Source organism: Myodes glareolus, chromosome 10, assembly GCF_982192425.1.
Source record: "Myodes glareolus chromosome 10, mMyoGla1.1, whole genome shotgun sequence".
Lineage (NCBI taxonomy): Eukaryota > Metazoa > Chordata > Mammalia > Rodentia > Cricetidae > Myodes > Myodes glareolus.
In genome coordinates, this window is record NC_142035.1 from 65,244,818 (window position 1) to 65,269,113 (window position 24,296).

Below are 24,296 nucleotides of genomic sequence, written 5' to 3' on the forward strand. Positions count from 1 at the left end.
AATTTCACGTTTCCAAGTTTACACCATCATGAGACCAGCCATATGATCCTCACTGACTTCTCAGGGCTGACAACAAATCTGAGTGTGCTGCAGGACTAGGTAAGCCTTGCACGTCCACACTGTGATCAGCTAACGTGGACCCAGGTCACCTGTGCTGACAGCATGTCTACACTGTGGTCAGGTAACATGGACCAAGGACACGTGTGTTGCAAGCCGTGCACATCTGCACTGTGATCAGCTAACACGGACCCAGGTCATCTGGGCTCCAGAGGTGACAGAGAAGTTTGCCTTCAAAATATTTCGAAAGCAGGAATGACAATGAATGACTGAAAGTGTGAAATGGTCTCAGAAGGTGAGACAAAGATACAGGGCAACTCCATCTACATTGAGGATGGAGCCACCGCTGGAAGATGGACCATGGACCCAGTGGTGTTGTCTGTGGCCACCGGGGATGAAGTGGCAATGGAGGCCTCAAGTGCTGTCAAGAAAGCTCTTGAGTGTCCTGATGTGCACCCGAGAAAGCCTCCTACCTTTCTGGAAGAAGTCCTCCAGCTTGTCCTTGAAAGGCTGCAGATACTCCTTCGGGGACTCCTTGCACACCAACTTCATCTGTTGCTCACTTGCTGCAAAGAGAAGTATAGAAGAGACTTAACCGGGAATAATTACTTGCTGAGATCCTGCTTGGGCACAGCGTTATGTTATCAATTGTACAGACTCCATAGCAACCACAGTCTAACCAAACTCCATGGGAAAAAATAGCACATTCTGTACCTCTATTTCAGAGCAGGGATATGTGTAACATTTAATTTTCTTTTTAGCCATTCACAAGAAGATCTATAAGCTGTGCTAGGTAAAATATTCTGCTTTTTTTGTTTCTCATAATCGAGTGGAGAAGGTACCTAAGGACTAATTCCAGGGAAGAAAGGCCCCTGACCTTCTTCAGAGTCATAAACTGAAAAGGATTTTGCTGAAGTTCCCATAATTCCAAACTGTCCAGAATCATCAAGTTATTCTTTATGCTCACAGACACTCCAGTCCAGTTTAGGAAGTACTGCATCTGCTCCTCATGTTAGAGGAGTTCATGTTCTCAGTTAGAACAAACAAAGGTCATTGTCAAGATGAAAGTGTTGACTCAGCATAAGTCCTGACACAGCGAACAGGGCAGAGAACCCTGGACCCCGCCTGGCACACACTAGCTCCTCTATACTCATCCAAACTACGAGCTCAGAGTAGAAAAATCATTAACAGCCAAGTGTGCCTAGTGACCCAGAGATGTGGGACACTGCAAAGCTTTAAAATAAACCGAACACAAAATACAGAAATAAATCCACATGGAGGCTTTGTAGGAGAAAGACAAATGTAAGGAGCAGGTGACGGGTAAGATTGATTTGTTTGACCAATGAGGAGAAGGAGGGAGGGACCTGAGTTCAGAGTGACAAATACTATTCTCAGAAAGCAATGGGACACCCCCACATCACTCACCTAACACTTCACTAACACATGAATAATATCCCTTGGTTTGCTTCAGACAGGACACCTAGAATTTATGACAAGTTACTGTTTTGATAATCAGGTTACCTTGAACCAAAATGTTCTGATTTCATTACATATAAAGTATCATGATCAAGAGTTCACTGTCTCCAGGAGTGGTTAGCTCAGGCAAAAGATGCATTTTCTGTAAAGCTTCTGTACCCCATAAAGTCTCTCTGCTGACATAACAATCCAAATCAGACCAAATCAATACGGACTAGAAAAAGCTCAGGTTTAATGGATACAATGCTCCCGGATGATTTCACAGCCCTCGAAAGGAGATGGGAAAGGAAGACTGGAAAAAACCCCATGTCTATTTTCTGGGGAGGGGTAGTTTAAATACTCTGCAAGAGTGGTCTTGAGCATCTCTACCGGAGGGGTCATCATTTAGTGGGCTTTGGAATGAGATAGGGGAGGAGGCTTGGAGTGGAGCTCCCACCTGAACATTCTAGACTTGTTGGATATATGAATGCCAGGGGCTGGGGTGAAGATTCCACCCAAACATTTTCAATATGCTTTTGGCCAGAGGCTTCAACTATTGGTCATGGCTGGAAATTACTGATAGACCCTTGTCTGAGACACCAAAATTAAACCTTGGATTTTTATCATATGCAAATTATGCTACCTAGTTAAAATAAAATGAGAAAAACCTAGACGTATAGTGTACACCTGCCATCCAAGAGCTTGGGAGGCAGAGGCAGGTGGAGCTTGTGTGTAGAGGTAGACTAAGCTACACAGAATGCGCTAGCCTGGCCTGGCACTATATGAATCCCTGTCTCCAGGGGCGCGTGTGTGTAGACAAATGTATACTTTATAACTTTGAAGAATCTATAAACAAGAAGGTAAGGCATTTTGAAGATAAGTCATTGGGAAGGGACCTTTATTTACATCAGGAACATTCTAAGCAGTCATATGGTGTTTTTACAAACAAAGCGATTCCCTATCCCCTCTGCAAGGAGTCACCGCACACTTCTGTCTGGGACCGCACACTTCTGTCTGGGACCGTCTTGCCTTGAACTCCCGTTGAGTCTCTAAAGGGCTCATGTCGCAGGAGGGAGTTAGCACACTTGGCTTCACACTTTCCAGCTGCAGTACTGGCAACCAGATTTCTAGACTCTTCAACTATGCTGGGAGACTTGAAGATGTGCTTGGGGAGGGAGCATGATTCGAAGCCATCTTGTGTGGTTTTCTGGTTTTCTAAGCATAACCTCAGGGTTCCAGGCCTTCACTGTAGGGCAGGGTTACTAGATCACAGTACAGGAGAACCCTTATTTGAGCTTCTACCATCACAGCTGCTTTCAAAGACTTCTGGCCAGAGCTTAAATAGACAATCTACTGCTATTCAGACACCTGTCCCAAGGCTGGCTGGGAAACCTGTCCATTGGTCTGCAGACTTTAACTGAATTTTTTTTCTTACAGTTCACCAAGGTGAAAAATACAAATCCTATTTTGGAACAAATGAATAGATAACATTTTTTTTTTAAATCAGCCAAACCATTTCAAAATATTTGCTTCTGGGACCAGTAAGATGGCTTAGTGGCACTTGTCACCAAGCCTGTTGCCCTGAGTTCAATACCTGGGCTCACGTGGTTAAAAGGGAGAATCAACCCTAAAAGTTGTACTTTGTCCTTTGCATGAGCTCACACACAAATGAACATGCATGTATCCATACAACAAATAAACACGTAAGACATAAAAACAAGCAAAAACATAAGTATTTGGACATTTTTAGCTTTCTTTGAAAGCATTTTTGATCTTCTTTCTAAAAAGTACTCTATAACTTCCCCACTATTATGAAATTTCTCTTTCCAGTTTTCCAAGTATAAATAATTTGGACAATGGTAAACATCCTTCCTGACACCACTTATCTTGCTGAAACCGTGAAACAGAAATGTTCTGAGCTTGAGTGCTGTCAGAGGACAGAGAAAAAGGGAGAGGCAGTTGGAGACTGAACTGGGACACACCTTAAAGGTAGAATTAACAGATCTGGAATATGGACTCAGGGTAGGGATGAAGGGTGGGAAAGCCATAATGGGTGATTCCAAGTCTACCTAAAAGGGATTAGTGTATTTAAAAAATACATTCATTTGTGTGTGTATTTTAAATGTGTGTGTACGTGCTTAGTATGTATGTTTACAAGTATGTGCATGCATGTTGAGGCCAGAGGGTGACACTGATATGTTCTTTTCGCTCTCTGTCTTATTTTTGAGACAGGGTCTCTCACTGAATCAAAGGCAGGCCAACCAGCTCTCAACCCCCACCCCATCCCATCCTGTCCCTGTTTTTCCAAGCACGGGGACTACAGACCAGTGCTGTCATGCCAGACTTCTACATGGGTGCTAGTGACCTGAGCTTCGGTCTTCATATGTATCTGGCAAGCATTTCTCTGGCTGTGTCACCTCCCCAGCTCCTGGCTTAGTGAATTTTCATGACTTTAGCACCGCCCATCACCTCCTCCCAGGAGGCATAAGCAAGGTAGCAAAGATGATCATATTGTCTGTGCATTTCTAGAGGAGATCAATGCACAGGCAAAAGGTCAAATAAACTTTGAATGAGCTCTGCTTTGAACCATCATTTGACAATGAACGTTTAGAGAGGCATACTTTTCTCCTGATATGCAGTTATGACTCTGAGAATACCTGAAGTCGTATGATTTCTCACAGTATAAACCATTAGCTCTTGAAATTCAAAAATCCCTCACTGACATAAAAATTCCAGTAACAATTTTTATAACTGCCTTTATGAGCACAAACAGTAAGTCATGTTATCAATTTAGAAAATGAGATATAACTGAAAGCATGAAGTTGATTCCTTCAAGGTCACTTCTAATCAAAGTGTAGCTTAGGAAGAGCTTGTATCCATGGTCACTAAAGCATGACTTCTACTTTTCTTGAATTGAAAAGGTTATTGCAGCTCTTCTTTTGTCCTGAAAGCAGTGACAGATGGAATGCCCATAAGATGGTTCAAATTTTATAAGCCATGTCACAGAACTGGAAAAAGCATGTCCTTGGAGCAAGGCTTCCCTGGACTCAGGTGTGCTGTGGCACCTTCCTTTCTGCATGACATGAGATAAAGCACAAAAGTAGTCTGTAGAATGTGAAGCATTAGCAAGCAACTGTAGGAGGAGGAGGGCCAGCTTGTTCGTCCTGGCCGCCCGGCTAGCTTAGACCCGAAATAATCACACAAGAACTATATTAATTAAATCACTGCTTGGCCCATTAGCTCTAGCTTCTTATTGGCTAACTTTTACATCGTAATTTAACCCATGTCCATTAATCTGTGTATCACCACGTGGCAATGGCTTACCGGCAAAGTTTCTGCATGTCTTACTCTGGCAGTGGATCCATGGCATCTCCCTGACTCTGCCTTCTTCCTCCCACCATTCCATCCAGTTTTCCCTGCCTACCCAAGTTCTGCCCAATCAACAAACCAAGACAATTTCTTTATTCATGAATGGTAATCACAGCACAGGGGGGACTCCCACATCAAGCAACTTTGAAAAATAATATTTGTTATTATGATTATCTAGTAAATTTGGTCAGGAAAAATTTCACAGTGGGGAGATTACAGTGTGATGGCTGGGGACTAAATGCTGAGGAAGCTGTGTGCTCAGTTTACAGAGGTATTACACAGCAGAGATCTCCCGTTTGGAAGATGGGAGTAGGCTGGTTATAGTCCACAACCCAAGAGAAGCTAGGTAACAGGGAGAACCCTAAGAGAGAAACACACAAATCCCCTTGGGAAGGGGAAATAGATAAGATCTCCTGAGAAAATTGGGAAGGGGGAGGGCAGAAGGAAAGGTGGAGAGAGAAGGAAGGGAATGGGGGGAGAGAACAAGAGGGAAAGGAATGACCAGTATGGGGGAGGACAGAGAGGGAGAGAAAGGAAAGAGCTATCTTTATTGAGTGAGCCATTAAGGGGCTGGCAAGAAACCTGGTATTAGGGAAATTTCTAGGAATCCACAAGGATGACCCCAGGTAAGACCCTAAGCAATAGTGGAGAGGACACCTGAACTGACCTTACCCTATAATCAGACTGATGACTACACTAATTCTCATCATAGAATCTTCATCCAACAACTGATGGAAGCAGATGCAGACATCCGCAGCTAAGCAGTGGGCTGAGCTCCCAAAGACTAGTCAAAGAGAGGGAGGAGTGATAATATGAGCAAAGGGGTCAAAACCATGATGGGGACACCCACTGAAACAGCTGACCTGAGCAAGTGGGAGCTCACTGTACTGACAGCAGGGGAACCTGCATAGGACCAAACTAGGCCCTCTGAACGTGAGTGACAGTTGTGTAGCTGGGGCAGTCTGTGGGGCCACTGGCAGTGGGACCAGGACTTATCCCTACTGCTTGAACTGGCTTTTTGAAGTTCAATCTCTTTTGAGGGATTACCTTGCTCAGCCTAGATATAGGGAGGAGGGCCTTGGTCCTACCTCAAAGTGATGTGCCAGACTTTGTTGACTCCCCATGGGAAGCCTTACTCTCCTGAGAAGTTGATGGAGGGGGTGCGGTGGGAGGAAGGTGCAGAGAGCAGGGGGAGAGGAGGGTATGGAAACTGGGATTGGTGTGTAAAACGAGAAAAGATTGTTTTAAAATAGATTTTTAAAAAGGGGGGATAATATTTTTGAAAAAGGTGGAAATAAGGCCTCTCATTTCCTTGCTGTGATCCTACCACCTATTGTGAGAATCCCCTGAAGAATTCCAACAAATCCCCCCACATACACAACAACAACAAAAAAAAAAAAAAAAGAAAGAAAGAAAGAAAAAAAAAAAGGTGAGCTGGCTTACAAAATCATTCCCCATCTCTCTGAGCCTCCTGGTTTTGAAACTAGAAAGTAAAAGCAGAACAAATGACAGCGGTCCCATGGGTCTGCTGGGAGGACATCTCTGCACCCCCACAGAGGCTGGGGCTCCCGTGCGACTTGCTAGAATTAAACTTCTCCAAAGGATCAAAGGAGAAGGCTGCCCTCCAACTGCCCCTGCATAGCTGCATGTTCCGGTGGCCAGCAGCTCACACACTCCAATTTATTAACTTGGCTTACCCAAGACTCTTTCTAAGAGACAAACGGGAGACCTAAGACTAATTAATGATGACACTGGAGACTGGAGACGCACAAAGAGGCGAGGTCATGGACAAATCCGTAAATGCCACTCATTGTCCAACCAGAATACTACTACACAGTCTTGCCAGACCACCAAAGTTGCCTTAAACACAGTCTGTGCCAGGACCTCCAGCATTAAAACCAACCAAGTCTGTCTTCTTTTTTTTCTTTCTGTAAAACTTTCAACTATAAAAAACTTGAGTTTCTAAAGTTGACTACTAATAAGTGGTCATTGTACGAGGGAAGTGTAAACTGATACATGATGGAATCATAGAGAACAATTAAAATCAGACTTCCATTTAAAGGTTGTGGACTCGTGACTTCTTGCAGTGAAAAGAAATTACGTTCTTGAATGTTTTAGGATTTCAAATGTCAAACTTCTAAGGTCAGATTGGTGGCTTCCTATTTTTGGCTTCTGATCTCTAAAAATGAAGTTCCTTAAGGCATGTTAAAAAAAGCAAAAGTAGGTTAGAAGGACATAGAAGCAACTCTGATACAATTGGTCAAAATCATACGTATTTTGTTTCAAAGTACATGGGAAATTACTATTAATTACTTTGAGACTGCTATCTAGACTCAGTTAAGTCAGAATGCATTGTGTGTGTGTGTGTGTGTGTGTGTATGCACATGCGTGCATGCATGCGTGTGCACATGTGTTACTGGAACTGTATGCAGCAGGTGGCAAAGTCGGAATATATTTTACTTAGGATTTATGCCTTTCCAGTTTGGAATTGTCTTCTCTCTGCTTACTTAATTCCCAACTAGGAATCTTCATGGTTCCATGGTTCTGTGTTGGTCCTACTCATTCTTAAGTTTTATAAGATCTGTCTTTTCCACAAGCTCCATGCTTGAAGGGCCAGCATTAAGGATTGTCATAGCAACATATCAAATTGTTTGCTTATAGGACATTTTTGTGTTATATCAATGGGGTTTAGGTGAGAGAGAGAAATGGATCCAGGCTGTTAAGAGCCTAGGATGCTTTGTGAAGAATTTAATTACGAAGGAATTCACTGAATAAATACATCAACTTGATAAATGTCTGCTAAGCTCCTATGATGTGTGTGGGTTTGGACCAGATACTGGGGAGACGTCAGTGACAGAACCAGTCTCCTTTCCTCAGACACTGTAGGGCATGCATCACAAATAATTCTTGTATAGCACATAGTGATGGCTGTTCCTAGTAATCAGAACTGCATGCAAATGTACCACCACTTTTTTCCTGAGACACACCTTTACCCTCATCATTTTAGCTATAGGAGCACAATATTCTCACCAGTGCTTTTCACAGTCAATTAATACATGTATATGTGGGTTTTCTTAAGAGTGACAAATTTTTTAGCTTTAGTCCCCAAAATATACTTTTGTTAACATAAACTTTATGTGCAGGTATATTTAGAAATCAAATCTGGATTAATAGCTTAACCTACACACTTTACAATGATTAGTTTTGACCTAAACTATTAGCTACAGTATTCCCAATATAATAAGATGCTAAAAGAAAAATAGTATATCTTACTTTGGAAAGCAGCAACACAGAGACTTCTACATAAAGCCAAACACAGATTTTTAAATTAATAAACTATTAAAACATTTTCATGTGCTTGTTAAAGGCTGGCATTGATGAGATGGTCCTGCTTTGTGGGTCTTCCATATCTTTTTTTCCTTATGTCTTCTTCTTTATGTCCTTCCCTCCCTCCCTTCTTTCCTTTCTTATACAGTGCTAGAGATGGAACCCAGGACCTTAAAATATTGGACAAAAGGTCTAGCACTAGGCTACATCCCTAACATGCAACTATGTGTGTGTATATATACATACACATACATATATATATAATACATTTAAAGGCTATATAGAAAAGGCAATGTAAAGAGAGAGATTTCAACATGATTTAAATGAAAGCCAAATTATGTACTCCTAAAATAAAGCATGTATTTCTTGTGCATAAGTTTTCTTTCATGATCATATTATCAACATTAACAGCATAGTGTGGTAATGGGTAGTAGTGGTGTTATCAGCAATCTTAGGCAGGGGATGGGGTGGGCAGGAATAAAGGGAAATTCTATTCTAAGAGAAATACATGCAATACAGATCTGAAGGACACTGCTTTGTTAATTTTTGGGGGGGGGAGTGTCAAGGAGCCCTCCAAAAGCCACATTTCCAGGTTCAATGTAGACAGCTGTATACCAAAGACCAAGTTGTGGACAATCTATAAGGAACCAAAGATGTTTCTTTAGCTGTGGCTTGGGGATTCAGCTGGTATAAGCAAATTATTTCTACCAAAGACTATCCATGCAAGAGTAAATATTTGTTCCTAAAGTTGTTAAAAATTTTTGAGTGGGCAACTGTATACTAGCAAATAAAACACAGGACTTAGAAACATGCACACTGAATCAGGATATTGCTTACCTCAGAATACTATATTACACAGACTGTTACATGCATGTGCTTCTTTCTACCAGTACACAATACATAGTACCTCTTTCTCCAAGGTTAAATAGAACATTACATTGCATTGACAGCTTTGACATATTCCATAAAGTAGAATATGACATATTCCATAAAGTAGTAACCCAATAGTTCACCAATGGATGAATGAATAAATAAAATGCATTTTATATACATAATGAGATATTATTTGAGCACAAAAAACAATGGCATGTTTATACATATTACAACATAAATCTTTGAAAACAGGATACTGAGTTAAAGAAGCCAATCATAAAATACTATGTACTATACGATTCTATTTGAAGTAGTTGAAATAAACAGAATCAAAAAGACAGTGTAGATTAAGGTTGCCTAGGGCTAAAAGAGGAAGGGGTGTGTATGGGGGGTGCTGACTAAAATCTGCAGTGTGGTTTTCTAGAGTAGTGGTTCTCAACCTGTGGATTGAGACCCAAAGGGTCACATATTAGATATCCTGCATATCAAATATTTACATCAGAACAGTAGCAAAATTACAATTATGAAGCAGAAATGAAATAATTTTATGGTTTGGGGTCATCACAACATGAGGAATGTATTAAAGGGTCATAGCATTAGGAAGGTTGGGAACCACTGATCTAGGCAGTGGGTCTTTTCTCAAAAATAAAAGAAAGAAGGTTTTAAGGAGTATTCTTTTGCAAAGTACAACTGTTAAAGTATATTATATATCATATATATATATATATTTGTATTTTGTAATAATGTTGTTAAACTCTTAGTTTAGTCTTTTGTTGGTGGTGTTTGGTTGTTTGGGATTGTTGTTACTGCTGTTTGGGAGGTGAAGGAGGTAGTTTGGGTGTTTTGAGAGACGGTGTCAGAATGGAACCTAGGCTGGCCTTGAACTCATTGTGCCACCAGCTTCTGCCTCTCCTGAGCGCTGAACCACTGGGGTTCATACCATTATAGCCAGCCTGTTATTAATTTTTTGAAATCTGTGTGTGTACATGTATGTGTACTTGCATGAGTTTGTGTGCACTGTGTACATGCAGGAGCTTACAGAGGCCAGAAGAGGTCATCAGATCCTCCGGAACTCGAGTTACAGCCACCATGTGGGTGCTGGAACCAGAACCTAGATTCTGCATAAGTGCAGTTGAGCTTGTAACCACTAAGCCATCTCTACTATTTGTGTTTTCACTTTTTAAATGCTAACAAACTTTTAATTTATCTGTATTGCTTGTGATTCTCTTGTCAAGTTACAGTTATTTTTAGTAGAATTCTGTCAGCAGTTGTTGCTATCTTTTGAAGGTAGACTATCATGTTTGATTTTCCAAGTATTTGTATATCACAAGCTTATTTCCGACTTCTGATCTACAGGGTAGCTCTGGCCCACATATACTGGAACTGTGATGAAAGTCAGAGTTGCACCTAAGGCTCTAAAATTCACCTTCTAAAAGAAGCCCAAATAAAATATTTTTCTTGTACCTGTTCATTTTAGTTTCCATTTAAATCTGACAACTACCTTTTTGTTATTTTGATGAAGAAAATATAATTCATTGTGGTCCAGGCTGGCCTCAAACTCACAGACCACAAAGCGAGTTCTAGAACAGCCAGGACTGTTACACAGAGAAACCATGTCTTGAAAAAAATTGCCAGTATTTATCCTTGCAAATTTCTTTTTCCTTGAAGAAACTTTACCCCCACCAAGACACTGAAAGTGTCCTCTGAAATCACTAGGTCACCCAGTCATTGCTTAGTGCGGGAGCCAGCAGCAGGACTCCCTTGCAGGCTGCTTCCCCTTTTGTGTCCTCCTGGGAGTTGTAGCTCCCAATTTTCTCTGTTGTCTTTGCTGCCTGAGCTTTCTGGCCCTCCTGATGGCTATTGGGGACTGTGGACACCCAGACTCTGAATTTCCGTGACCCCCTGCCTGCTGGACTAAATAACCGGTTTTCCTATGCTTGCAGCTGCTCTGAGCAAACAACTTGTTTTGCAGCTGCTCTGAGCACGAGACCCCCAGGAATTCCTGATGGCAGGGGAGTGGTTTCTGGTGGGCTTGCAGCTGAGATTTAGGGCATGGCCATTAGTCAAGGAGACCCTATGTAAGCTGCCCTGGACCACAATAAAGGGGGCATTCTTGGCTGTCTGTGTCCCTTGCCCGACGTGCGAACCATTACTGTAGCACATAGCATATAGAGCAAGTGCTGCACTACAGATGGATTCCTATATTTGGCCATTAAATGTGAATATTCTTTTGGGTTTTGTTCAAGGTTTCTTTTCTTGCCATGCTATGCAATCCCATCCCAATAAACATTTTGGTGACCATCTGTAGGCCGCTCAACATCATGTGTCTTGCCCATAATTTCATATCCTGGTGATCTCTTGGATTCACTGATATCTATTAAAGTATTCATACCTCCTGAACTGTTCTTCCTATGTGCACTATTTATTGTCCCTGATTTTGTCCCTATACTGGAGGAAAGTAGTTGTATAATATCTGACAGTACCAGCCCTCTATTCACATCCACAATGGCTTCCATAGAGTTTGTCTCTAATTACTCAACCAGCCCACATGGCCCTAGAGGTGCTGGCTCCTGCTCTCTCCCTCTCAAATTCATGATTCCCCTCTTCTTTAATTCTCTCTCTCTCTCTCCTCTCTCTCTCTCTCTCTCTCTCTCTCTCTCTCTCTCTCTTTCTCTCTCTCTCTCTCTCTCTCTGTGTGTGTGTATATATATTACACATCTCTAATGGATCAAACTCTCCAATGAGTTCTTGGAATCATATCCTCTGCCTTCCTTGAATACAAGTCTAGATAGGTATTATTTGATATCCCAGCTTCAGGCAATGAATGAGATGCTATCTTTCACAGGAGAGGAAGAGTCTGATTCACCTTAAGAAGGTGAAGTGCTTCTAGACAGGCAAGGGTAAAAGGATAGGAACAGTGACTTGGTGAAGGATGGCTTCTGTGAAACGGACCTCACAACTCCACTCAAGCCTCCCGCGCTCACAGTGCTTGCTGTGGGTGTGCGATGGGAATAGAAATGGAAATGACCTTAGAGATGGCACAGGGCGAAGAGGATTCATAAGGAGGAAGACGGGCACCAATGCCTCCCTGCCCCCTTTTAGGTTTTTCGAGACAGGGTTTCTCTGTGTAGCTTTGGAGCCTATCTTGAAACTCACAGAGATATGCCAGCCTCCGACCCCTGAGCGCTGGAATTAAAGGCGTGTGTCACCACTGTCCGGCCCAATGCACTTCTCTAGCAGCCCTTAGCATCCTACGGACATGGGATGTTGTGGCGAGTAGCTTTTAAGTCATAGATGCAAGATGTCTTAGCCTTACTATGACCACACATTTGACAAATACTCATATATTGAAGTTGGAATATCTGCTGTGCACCACTGCACAGCACATTAGACACCACTGCCCAACAAGGCCCACATTCCTCTTCATCAAACTGTTTGCAGCCTAGAGACAGTAAAACAAAAACCAAAACAAGACGAAAACAAAGCTAGGAAATTAACACATAACATTATAATGTTGTGTCATGAAAACTGGATAGGGCCTTCTTAATGCATACTGGACTGGGAAAGATTATCCAAAAAAAGACAACTTGAGAAGTAGGTTGAAAATGTCAAGAAAGGTTTTGGAAGAGGGGATACTTGAATGAAAGGAAACATGACGAAGAGGCATGGGTTACTTGAGGTAGGTTAGGGGGGCATATAGTAAGTCACAGAGCTCAGGGACCTCCTCTCTTTGGTTTGCTATTGTCCTGGTGCCCAGATTTTAGCTCCAGGAAAAGTGTCTGTGTGAGAAAGGTCTTTGTTGAAGGCACCAGAGCCAGCCTGAATGGGGGAAGGACATCAGAAGGCACCATAAGCACAGGGGGCTTACAGATGTCTTTAAAGAGGTCAGGAGAGGTCTCAAGGTGAAGATATTTGACTACAGATTATAATTAAAGTAATAGGGGGCCATGAACAAACTTGAGATGGAAAAATCAAGAATGTTACTCAGGACATGTTAAGCATGAAGTGTTAACTAGGCACTCATGTTGTATATAAAAGCCTGCATTCGAAGACACATGACCAAGACAAAAATACACACCAGGGAGTCACTGACATAAAATGGGTAATTAAAGCCACAGCAACAGATGAGTTGCCAAGGAGGGACAGGAGACAGGGCAGAGACGGGGTATAGGACACAGCCCCGGGGCATGCAAACAGTGCAGAAGAGGCCAGTTGTGGTGACGACTAGAAAATGAGGAATGCGGAACTCGTGACTGGAGAGGAAAAGAGGACGGCCAGATGGAAAAAACACAGAGCACTATGCAGCACTACTAATGGTCAAAGAATACTACTAATGGACGAAGACAGGCAAGTGACCATTGAATCTGGCACCATGGAAGACACCGGAGGTTTCACAAGGTTTCCTGGGAAGGAGGGGTTAGGAGGAGTACACCAAGATGGAGAAGGGTGGGCGAGGTGAAGACTGACCTTATAATTATGTATGTATGAAGTTACAGCTCCACAAGTGTATAAAATGAAGTTAGAGAAAGAACAGCCAAAGCACAGCAGGCCAGGGAGGGTTTGTTTTTAGGTGATGGGCAGTCTCCCATGGGCTCGCGTGCTTAAGTTGGTGTCTTCAGCTGGTGGTGCCGTTTGGGAAGGCTGTGTACCACTAAGCAGGTGGAGCTCTGCTGGAAGAGGTGGAGCCCTGGGAGAAGAACTTGAGGTTCTATGCCTAGCTCCACTTCCTGTTCACTTTGTTTCCTGATTGCCCCAACACAGTCAGTCAGTCTTGGGAGTTCTATAGCCACATCTTTCCAGCCCTGGAATTCACGTGGAACTTGTAAGCCCAAATACGGTCCTCTGTGCCAAGGATTTTATCATGTTGTGTATAGGCAGGGCTAGGACGATGGCCCAATGGGTAAAGTACTTGCTGGGCAAACATGGAGACCTGAGTTCACGTTGCTAATGGTAATCTGAAAGCTAGATGTGGTGGTCGTAGCCTGTAAGCCCAGTGCTAGGGCGCAGAGACAGTGGGATAAACAGGGTTATTGGCCACTGGCCATTTAATCTATCTGAAACAACAAACTCCAGAGTCAATGAGAGACCTTGCCTCAAGAAAAGGCAGAGAAATGATTGAGGAAGACAATGTGATATTAATCTCTGGCCTCTACACATACCCGCAAACATGTGTGTGTGTATGCACACACATGCGCGCACAACATACACACATACACACACACACACACACACACACACACACACACACACCCCTCTGATGGGATCCTAACTGCCTGAGATGCTTTTAGAGATCCTCTTATGGACCAGGACTCCATGAAGAGGCCATTCCATTACTCTTTCAAACAAAACAACAACAACAAAAGACAAAACCACAAAAAGTTCATCGAACAGAAATCATTTTGCACAGAAAGATCTTCCACTGGGCTGTTCTGATTAAGTGCAGAAGGGGCACAGGCCTCCAGAGAGTGGGTGCCTCTTTCTCCAGAGGAATGCTGTGTAAAAATAACCCCACCAGGAATCTCAACCCCAGGGGAATCCCATGATTCTGATTCACTTCACTGGGGGAGGCTGCTCGAGATCAAATGCACCTTAATGTCCCATGATTGTGAGTATTTTGCATGAAAAAATTTAAGCAGAAGTGACAAGGCTAAGTGAGGACATGCCAGCACGCTTTAGGACTTCTGGAAAGATTTGCGAAGCTGGGCCGCGGACTACAGCCTTCGCACGGCACTGTCTACACTATTCATAGGACCCTCCTATCAGACATCAGAGCTGAGTCACTGTTTCCATTGTGATGATTATGTGGTTATGGATGCAGCCTTGGTCTGTGAGGCATTAGCATGAAAAATATTCATTAATCACCTACCCATGACTAGCCTAAATACAGATGGATTGGGCATGATTTGATTTATAGAGTGTTAAATGATCCAGCCATTTGCTAAAATATCCGAGCATGAGCCTCCATGAAAATCGCCATCTTTAGAAGTCTTCATTTGAACTAATGACTGTAGTTCCAAAAGGTCTTGTAAGATATGTAAATATATAACTTGAAAGATAAAGCATTTCACAAAGAACTCATGAACGTTTTGACATAAATCTATTTGTAAGACAAGTTTAGAGAAATAAGGATCTTTCAAGTAATAGACAGGAGAGCTGGGACAAATAAGCCTTGCACTGGGGAGACTGAGGATGAAGGATCATGAGTTGAAGGCTAGCCTAGGCTACATAGTGAGTTTTAGTCCAGGCTAGACTGTGGAATGAGACCCTATTTCAAAACAAGGGAGAGAGAGAGAGAGAGAGACAGAGACAGAGACAGAGACAAAGACAGAGAGTCTAGTTTTAATGAAAAAGAAAAAGCCCATTTGGTAAGATTCTGACCTCCAGATGGACTCTAAACCATGTGAGGCATGAGCTAAGCATGATGTTACTGGGCTTCTAAGTGGAAAGGAATTCATCCTGGAGAAGAGCAGTTAGCTTCTAAAGAGTCCTATAAAGGTATCAAACACATGTAAAGAAAATTAAACAACAAAACAAAACAAAAAAAAAAAAAAACACTATGGAAAAATGCTCTCCTTGGTACCATGGCCAGAGCCAGCCAGCAGCTTCCCTTTGGTTTTCTGTGTCTAGGTCTGTGCATCACCTCCCTTGCCCTCCATAACATCAAAGGGGTCACCTTTACACATGAACTTTTATATATTTACACTTGGCAATATAATGTTTACAATTTTACTACTATTTCATTCACATTTTCTCATGTTATTTTATAAAATCTCTTTTATTTTATAAAACTTCTCATGTTTACTTTATAAAACTCACAAGCACTGTATTTTACAGCTATAAGAACGTTTCAGCTACGTATATTATAGTTCATTTAGCAATTCCCCTAGAGCTGGACAATGGAAGCCTTTGCATCGCAGTGGCCCTGCTGAAAGCCAGGGGCTGAGTTATGGCTCTCTCTCTCATACAAACATATTCCAAGTTCAGGATTGTTTATTTAGGCTGCAGCAGGTTGGATTGGGTATGAAGTAGGCAAACATTTTTCAGAGTTCTCAAAACATGGTGGCCAAACCACGTTGGGTACAGCCAAAGCTGACACTACCACAAGGGAGATGAAGAGGAGAAACCTTAAAAACTGGGTTTCCCGTGCCACTTTGTGAGATGACTGCACACTACAGGCTAGAACTGTGTGTTCCAGCACACAGTTAGAATACATGAACACTGCTAGAATACATGAACTTGACGATTGCTCTCGAGAACGGATAATGGCAAGAAACAACATAGTCAAAAAGACAATAACTAACGGTATTTAAAAGATGGCAAAAGCATCAGTTTGAGGTCTGTTCAGTAAATCAGCTTTTTGTGTGGAAGGGCATCCTAATGGCACACTTAATTTAAATGTTAATCACCCTATTGCTAAAACTAACACACATATTTACATCAAATGCTACGATTTCTCTAATACAGATTTTATAATTATAAACACATAAGTTTAGAATCTTCGGATTGGCCAATGAACAAGTATCAAACAATTACTTGTATGTATGACAATTTGAACCATTTGTGGACGAGAAACAGGCTGCAGTTTGGTGCAGTCCCCTGGAATTACTTCAAGCATGTACGTATCATTAATGAGAGTTCATGAGTAAGAATCACGAGGCTGCTGGCTGGTAGAATCGTCAAAGGTGGAGCCCAGCTCTCACTTCCTCAGAAATCCTGCAGGAGAGAAGACTACGTATGCACTGGACTCGCTGCTCAGTTAGAGAAGTCAAAAGCTTACTTTATATGGCCATTGTTACTCCAATGAAGTGACAGACCCTCTCAGACACAGAAATCTTGAGGGCCACAGGCCTCCCTCTTCCACAGAGACCAGCAAGGGGTGAATGAGGCAACAGCACTAATCTTGAGACTTTCTCTCCCCGCACTGCTACAGCCGGCTACAGAGAAACAGCCGGAGATTAATGCACCCAAGCGTACTAGCAAAATGCAACCTGTTTCCGCATTGCTCAGCTGGGATGGCTGCAAGTCTTCTGTCGTTTTTTCCTGACCTCAGAGCCCAGTGTCTCCATCTCAGACCTTACTTTAAAAGTTATTTTCTACTCTGAGAAGTGTTTACACCTAAATAGGCCTTAAAGAAAATAAAAGTCAAAACACTGAAGGGCGTTGAAGAGTGAAGAAGGTGTGTGGAAAGTTACTTAAACACACACACACACACACACACACACACACACACTTCATAAGCTTGGTGGCTGGATTTCGGTGTCTACACTTGGCCCCAGGCATCATTGGCGAAGCTAGAGGCTGGCAACTACTGCTAATCAGTGTGCCACTGTCGTCAGATTTAATGCAATATTTGGCTCAGGCATTTTTAAAAATCCCCTATTCCAGCTAAAATATTTACACAGTCCTATGTGTCTCCCTTAATGCTTGTTAAGCAATCGTCTTTTAAAACTCCACAGACACTTGTAAATCCGTCGGGAGAATTGCGGCCTATAAACAAGGCTTCACAGAAAGAGGGCCACATTGTCAATTTGCTGGGAGTCGGGATTTCTCAGGATATGGTTGAAAATAAAGCTGCAGATCAGAAATAGTTTCGAGTGGGTAACAGAGTGGCCGACAGTCTCCCTTGCTGGACACTGCTAGTCGTATTAATGGGAAGCTGCCAGACACTGACCTCAGCTGTTTAAAGCCAAGTTCTCCTGTAAACCTGTCATGGATTCTACCTGGCTCTTGAGTTATGGCAACAGGAGAGTTGCAGGTACAACAGCCCTTGGTAGTCTGCACCCGAGTGTCTGTCCACTTAGAGGAGATGAGCCGGCGAAACCTTTAAGTGGAGGCTATTATGCGGTTACATGGGATTTGTGTGAATGAGAGGCTGCGAGACAGCTGACGTGAAGATTGAGCAAGATTCTCTGAGAAAGGGTAGGTATTATAATGAAGTCTGAAATGCTTGCTGAATTCACTGATATCAGCTCCTATGTTAATGAGCCGAAGAAATAAATTTTTAAAGCAAAGGAGGTCAATTCAAGTTTTCTCCTGCAGACCGGGGAAGTCCCAGGAGTTTGTCTCGGTGTTTAAGAGATGACTAGGTACTTGCGATACTGCTGAGCAAGCTGTTCAATTATTTATTCCTAGGGGCTAGCTAGTTGCCTTATTTTTGCTGTTCTACCCAAGAACTTGCCACTATAAATTATGACTTTAAATTATTTTTATAGTGGATTTAAAGATGAAAAATAATTTTAAAACACACATATCAGTTTGAAAACTTACTCTAAGCTTAAATTATTCCATTTTGGATGAGGTTCCCAACCCAAAGGGAAATATGGCCTTGGACTGTAAAACATAATAACTCCACGCTACAGAATCAGTTGAAAGATTACAACAGATCAGTTGTAATAGCAGCAATATTCGCTATTGCTCTCTATGTGGTCATAACTGTGAAGGGTTTTGCACATGCCTTTGTGAAGCTGCAGAACAGAAACCAGAGCATATGGCCTATATCTTCCCATCCCAGTCAGATCTGAAAGTTAAATCATTGTCCTTAGAAGCAATCTGATCCTGTTCCTAGCAGGAGAAAAATACTTGTTCTTAAAATGTGATTCTAAATGACTTGATATTTCAGTGAGTTTATTTAAAATTAGCAGTTAGCTCAGTGCTTAGAATAAATATTTGCTGAAAAAATAAACACACTGAAAAGGTCAAACAAGGTCCTCCTGTTCTGCAGATTTTTTTTTATATACTGAAAGATTTGATGATGATTTTAACAACTATCTAAATGATCCAGAAAACTAATTTAAAAACACAAATGGCCAGGTCTAGTGTGGTATCCACTACCCTCGGTTTTCCTTGGTCATGTGCGCTTTATATTACAGAGCAGAGAGGGTTCATGATCCTATCTAGTATGGACATATATATCTTTGTCTAATACCTTCAAACAATTATAAGTTCTTAACCTTAAGAGTTAAAATCAAATCATCCTTATATTTATGGCCCATAGTGTCAAAGACTCTAGGAGGCGTTATGCGTTTTGTTTTCTTCTTTGCTTCTCACACGAACTCCTTGAGCTTGATCCTGTCATGGTCTCCATTTTCAGGAGAGAATGAGAAAAGTCACTTAGATCATCAGTAGCTGAGACAGAATCTGAACCCAGGGTATCAGATTCCCATTGTGCTAACCAGCTCTTACCTTTACCGCCTCCAGGAAAACTCTGGGAAAACTGGGTTATTTGCCTCAGGGACTTTAAAGACAATGGGGAGACATAAGCCAAACCTCCAAGTGTTACCATGGGGATTCCTTTATTTTAAATAGGAAATTTAGGAAACTGAAGGCCTAGCAAGAAGGTGAGGTTATTATATGGCATGACAACTTTTCAAAGAAAAACGAATACCAACACTCCTCAAATTGCTTCACGCAAGAGAAACAGAAGGAAGATTGTCGAACTCTTTTTATGAGGCTCCAATTAACCTGATAGCCAAACCAAACAAAGGCATTACTAAGAAAGAGAATTACAGACCAATCTCACTCATGAATATTGATGCAAAAATACTCAACAAAATATTGGCAAACTGAATCCAAGAACACATCAGAAAAATCATTCACCATGACCAAGTAGGCTTTATCCCAAAGATGCAGAGGTGGTTCAACATATGCAAATCTGTCAATGTAATCCACCATGTAAACAAACCAAAAAATAAAAAAAAACCCCACTAGGTCATCTCACTAGATGCTGATAAAGCCTTCGACGAAATACAACATGTCTTCATGATAAAGGTTTTGGAGTGAGCAGGGATACAAGGAACATACCTAAACATAATAAAGAAAATATACAGCAAGCCAACAGCCAACATCAAACTAAATGGAGAGAAACTCCCAGCGATTCCAATGAAATCAGGAAAAAGACAAGGTTGTTCACTCTCTCCATATCTAGTCAATACAGTACTTGAGGTCCTAGCTAGAGCAATAAGACAACAAAAGGAGATCAACTGTATACAAATCAAAAAAGAAGAAGTTAAACTCTTACTATTTGTTGATGATATGATAAAAATTCTACCAAAAGTTCTTCTACAACTCATAAGTACCTTCCTAATGTAGCAGGATACAAGATTAACTCATAAAAATCAATAACCCTCCTTTATACATATAATAAATGGGTTAAGAAAGAAATCAGAGAAACTATCAGAACTAGGATTGCCAGTTACCAGGTAGATCCAATGAGCTTCCCATGGATAAGAAAAGGGTAGAGCCATAGCCCATGGCCTCTGTCCATTTAAAACCAAGAAACCTGGGGTGAAGCTAGAAATAAAGACATTGGCTAATACACCCACCACCTTTGCTCTAAATAAAGTGATCTCCTTCTAACTATTCATTTAATTTTGACACAAAGAGATTTCCCTTGTGCTGTGTGAATCTTCTACAGGGTTCAAGATATACAATTTACTTGGGTGAAAAAATATTTTGGTATTCACAAAACCACCCACAGATCTTTTTCTGTTTTGAAAACACTTGGACGTAATACAAGTATCAAGAGCCGCTGCTTGAGGACTAGCTTGGCAATTGAGATGCAAGTGTCAGGCCTGGTTGGATGCTCCTGGTCTTACTGCTTCCTGTCTCAAACTTTGGTCTTCTTCTATGGAGGAATGGCTAATCTATTACACCACTACAGCTTTATGGACACCTCCTTCCTCTTATTTTACCAAATCTGACAAGTTAATGGTACTTTTCCAGTCCTCCACCCCTGATTCCTACTCAAGTTAAAAGCCTGCGGTTCATAGGCTGCTTTCTGGTTTCCTTGTCTTCTCATCACTGAGTTTGTCTATATCAAGAACAGTTGTGTTCTTTCCAAACTTGCTTGTGCCAGTTGTTCTTTTAGCTGCAATTAAATAACTTAATTATTTGGGAGGTACTATAGATATATGGCTGTGTAAAAATTCTGCTTGTATACACTTAAATGAAACAGATAAAATGCTATTAGGAAATATTGGTATAGGAGATCGGTGGAGAATAGGGAGCCACAGCAGCATAGTGGGGCAAGGAGAAGGTGCAGATGGAAAAAGCAGTTTGTTCCGCAGAAACACAGAAGCCCAGTTAATAGAAATTCAGCAATGCTGGTTTCTTAGCATCGGCAAACACATCGCAGCAACACAAGATGATGAGACTGGGGTTCCTGGAGGAGGGCTCTATGAGAACCACCCCATAATATCACTGTGACATTTTTAATCAGTGAAAATTATTAAAAAGATAATAAATAATAAAGACACAGGGTGAGACGATTTTTAAAGATCGAGGACAATTCTAATCATTTAGAAGGTTTTATGTGGCACTTGTGAGTCATCACCTTACTTTAAATGCAAAAATCTGCAGTGGATGTAGGCATCGTGAGAAAATTCTGGAGGGCTACTGCTGATCCACAGCCACAAAAGGCCTCACTGCCAGAATACTCATAAGTGATCTTCGTTGAACTTGTTCCAGACTAAAGAGTGAGGGATACATGTATCATAATCTATGATTACTCAATCTGGCCATTTTCCCCACTGACTAGACTGGATATGACCTCCATATCTAGGTATTTTCAAAGCAAGAGCACTTGAGGCATAGATTAACTCACGAGCTGATGTTTGAGAGTCGTTTGTAAAGACAATATCTGAGATCTGAGACAGATATAACTTAATAGTTGGTTTTCATATCCTGTAAATGTTCAGAATCCTTGGGGTTTCCAGTTGTTACAAGTCACTTAAGTCTAGAGATAAACTCAACAACTCACCAAACAAGAGTTTTGTAGAGTTCGCTAAGACAAAACGGCAATGACAAGCTTATACTCTCAGAGTTGGAATGTATCTTCAAAATTATCTAGCAACTCCTACTGCTATCTGTCTTGCCTTTCTACAGTAACAGTCTTCTAACCATCTCTCAGGCCCATCGTTCTTTCTTTTCAATAGCTTTAAAGTTTGTTTCTTGAAAGTGTTAACCCATGGATGCCTGCTGACATCTCTGGCCACAAGCAATAAATCTAATCTCTGTCTGAGAACAAAGATAGCAATTGTCTTAGCTTGTTATTAGTATAATAAATCCCATGGTCATCTTGCTCATCTTAACTCATCTTCCAATTCCAGGTAACAGTTAACTATTGAGGGAAGACAAGCCAGGAACCTGGAGGTAGAAACTGAAGCAGCGGCCATGGGGCATACTGCTTACTGGCTTTCTCCCCATGGCTTGTTCACTTCTGTTTTCTTACACGGATCAGGACCACGTGTCCATGAGTGGCACCACCCCCAGTGAGCTAGGCTCTCCCATAGTAGCCATTATCAAGAAAATGCCCCACAGGCTTGCCTACAGACCAATCAGGGTTTCCTCTTCCCAAAATGATTGTTAATTGTGTCAAGTTGATTAAAAAAAAAAACCTAATCCGGCAGCAATGAATCATTCCTATGATTATTGATTTGTCTGACTATTCATTCACTCAGCAAATACTGAGTAAACAGTGAATATATGGCAGGTCCTGATGGGCACAATATAGAAAAACCAAAAATGTCATGTTAAGTAAGTACCTGATGTGGGATTTCCCTCTGTATGTTGTTAATATGTTTTATTGCTATTAGTTAATGAATAAAGCAATTTTGGCCAATGGCTTAGCAGAATAGAGCAAGGTTCTGCTTTTGTTTCTACAGAAGATAATAACCCAACTGTGCCCAAATTCCCAAATATTGTTTATAAATGTTTGTTTACATTTAAAGAGAGATATGCTATAGAGATGAATACTTTGCATTAGTATGGATCTTGGTTTATTGAATTTAAGGTCAATTTTGTTATATGTATATTTCTGCTCTTGATTAAGGTATTATGTTTGTGCAGCTCATTTAAAAACATGTATAATTAAAATATAGGTTAATAGAGAGTCATCTATAATAGTCAAGCTTGTAGCCATGTTACTTAGGTTTTCTAGATATATGGAGATATATTTCAGTTAGATAATCTTCAAACATTTCAAAGACCTATGGAATATGGCATTTAAAATGTTTAAGAACTTAGAATTTTTCATGACAATGAGACACATCTGTCCCTGGCAGCACCAATCTATTTCAAGAGGAAGATGGGCATTGGAGAGGGTCCTTATGGAGTTTGCCAGCCATTTGAGCAAGAAATTGCTCTTGCCTGGACTGCTTGATGTTCTGTTGCATAAACTGGATATGCAGGAACCACAGAAAAATAACACTGAAGTTGCCTAAAGGTGAGACAATCCTTTGGTGTCCCTGCTTCATGAAAGGGTCTGCCAGATGTTCTGCAGGACACAGAAGAAAGAGACTGACAAACTGCCAATATAGGGGAAACTGTCTTTGAAATTTCCTGCTTCGTGGAAAAGTCTGCCAGATACTATGGGCCTGCAGGCTGAATATGGATGCTCCAACATTACAGAAGAACTTTGGGTGACTGTCCAGGCAGCGATTAATATAGTTTCAGTGAGATTATTTCGGGTCTGGGTGGCTGGGAAATGAACGAGCAGCCTCTGTCAACAAACACCTCTATGGAGCAGGTGACAGAAGAGAGAACATTTATAGAAAATAAACAAAAATTATCATCAACCTCAAAAGAGAGGGCTGCAATAGAGTTCCTGAATTCAAAGGACGGCAAAGAAAGCTCAAGAAATGGAGCGTTGTAGCCAGAAGGAATATCTACTGCAAAGGTCCTAAAGTGGAAACAAGGTAGCTGAAGCACACGGGGAAGGACAAGATGGCATGAAATGGGAGAGGCAGAGGAGGTAAAGGGAGCATCTGGAGTATATGGCTAGGAGACTGGCTCTGACACCAAGAAGTGAATTCAGAGTTGGTTGTCCTAGTGATCTGTCTGGCGGGCAGACACTGAATGAACAGGAGGTCAGAAATGGAAACAGGGACCCATGCTAGGAAAAGTCCAGCCAACTGAGGGTGTGCTGTGCAGCAATGGGAGGCAAGGGATTAAGCCAAGATATTCAGAAGGTGAGTGTGAAGAGAGCCCACTGATGGGCTGACATCCATATGTAAAGGCACGAGGGGAAGAGAAAATAACATACATTGTGATCACATTGTATAAAGGGATTGGCTTCATATGGTCCTATAAATTCTATAAAAATTTATAGTGGGCAGTACTGCCTTTATTTTAGTATCTGAATACTGGAAGGTGAGAAAACCAAATGATTTGCCAAGGGTTACTCAGTGTATAATCAAAGATTTGAATTCAGGACTTGT

General features: G+C 41.5%; 1 protein-coding gene across 3 annotated transcripts in view; it reads right to left on the minus strand.

Annotated features, from left to right (window-relative positions):
- Positions 1–24,296, minus strand: part of Fmn1 (formin 1) — a 366,255-nt gene that overhangs the window by 79,067 nt on the left and 262,892 nt on the right. For all 3 annotated transcript variants that reach the window (XM_085696503.2, XM_085696502.2, XM_048459738.3), the window contains one exon: positions 531–623. In XM_085696503.2, coding sequence (XP_085552629.2) covers positions 531–623 — 93 coding nt within the window. The remainder of the gene's footprint in view (positions 1–530; positions 624–24,296) is intronic.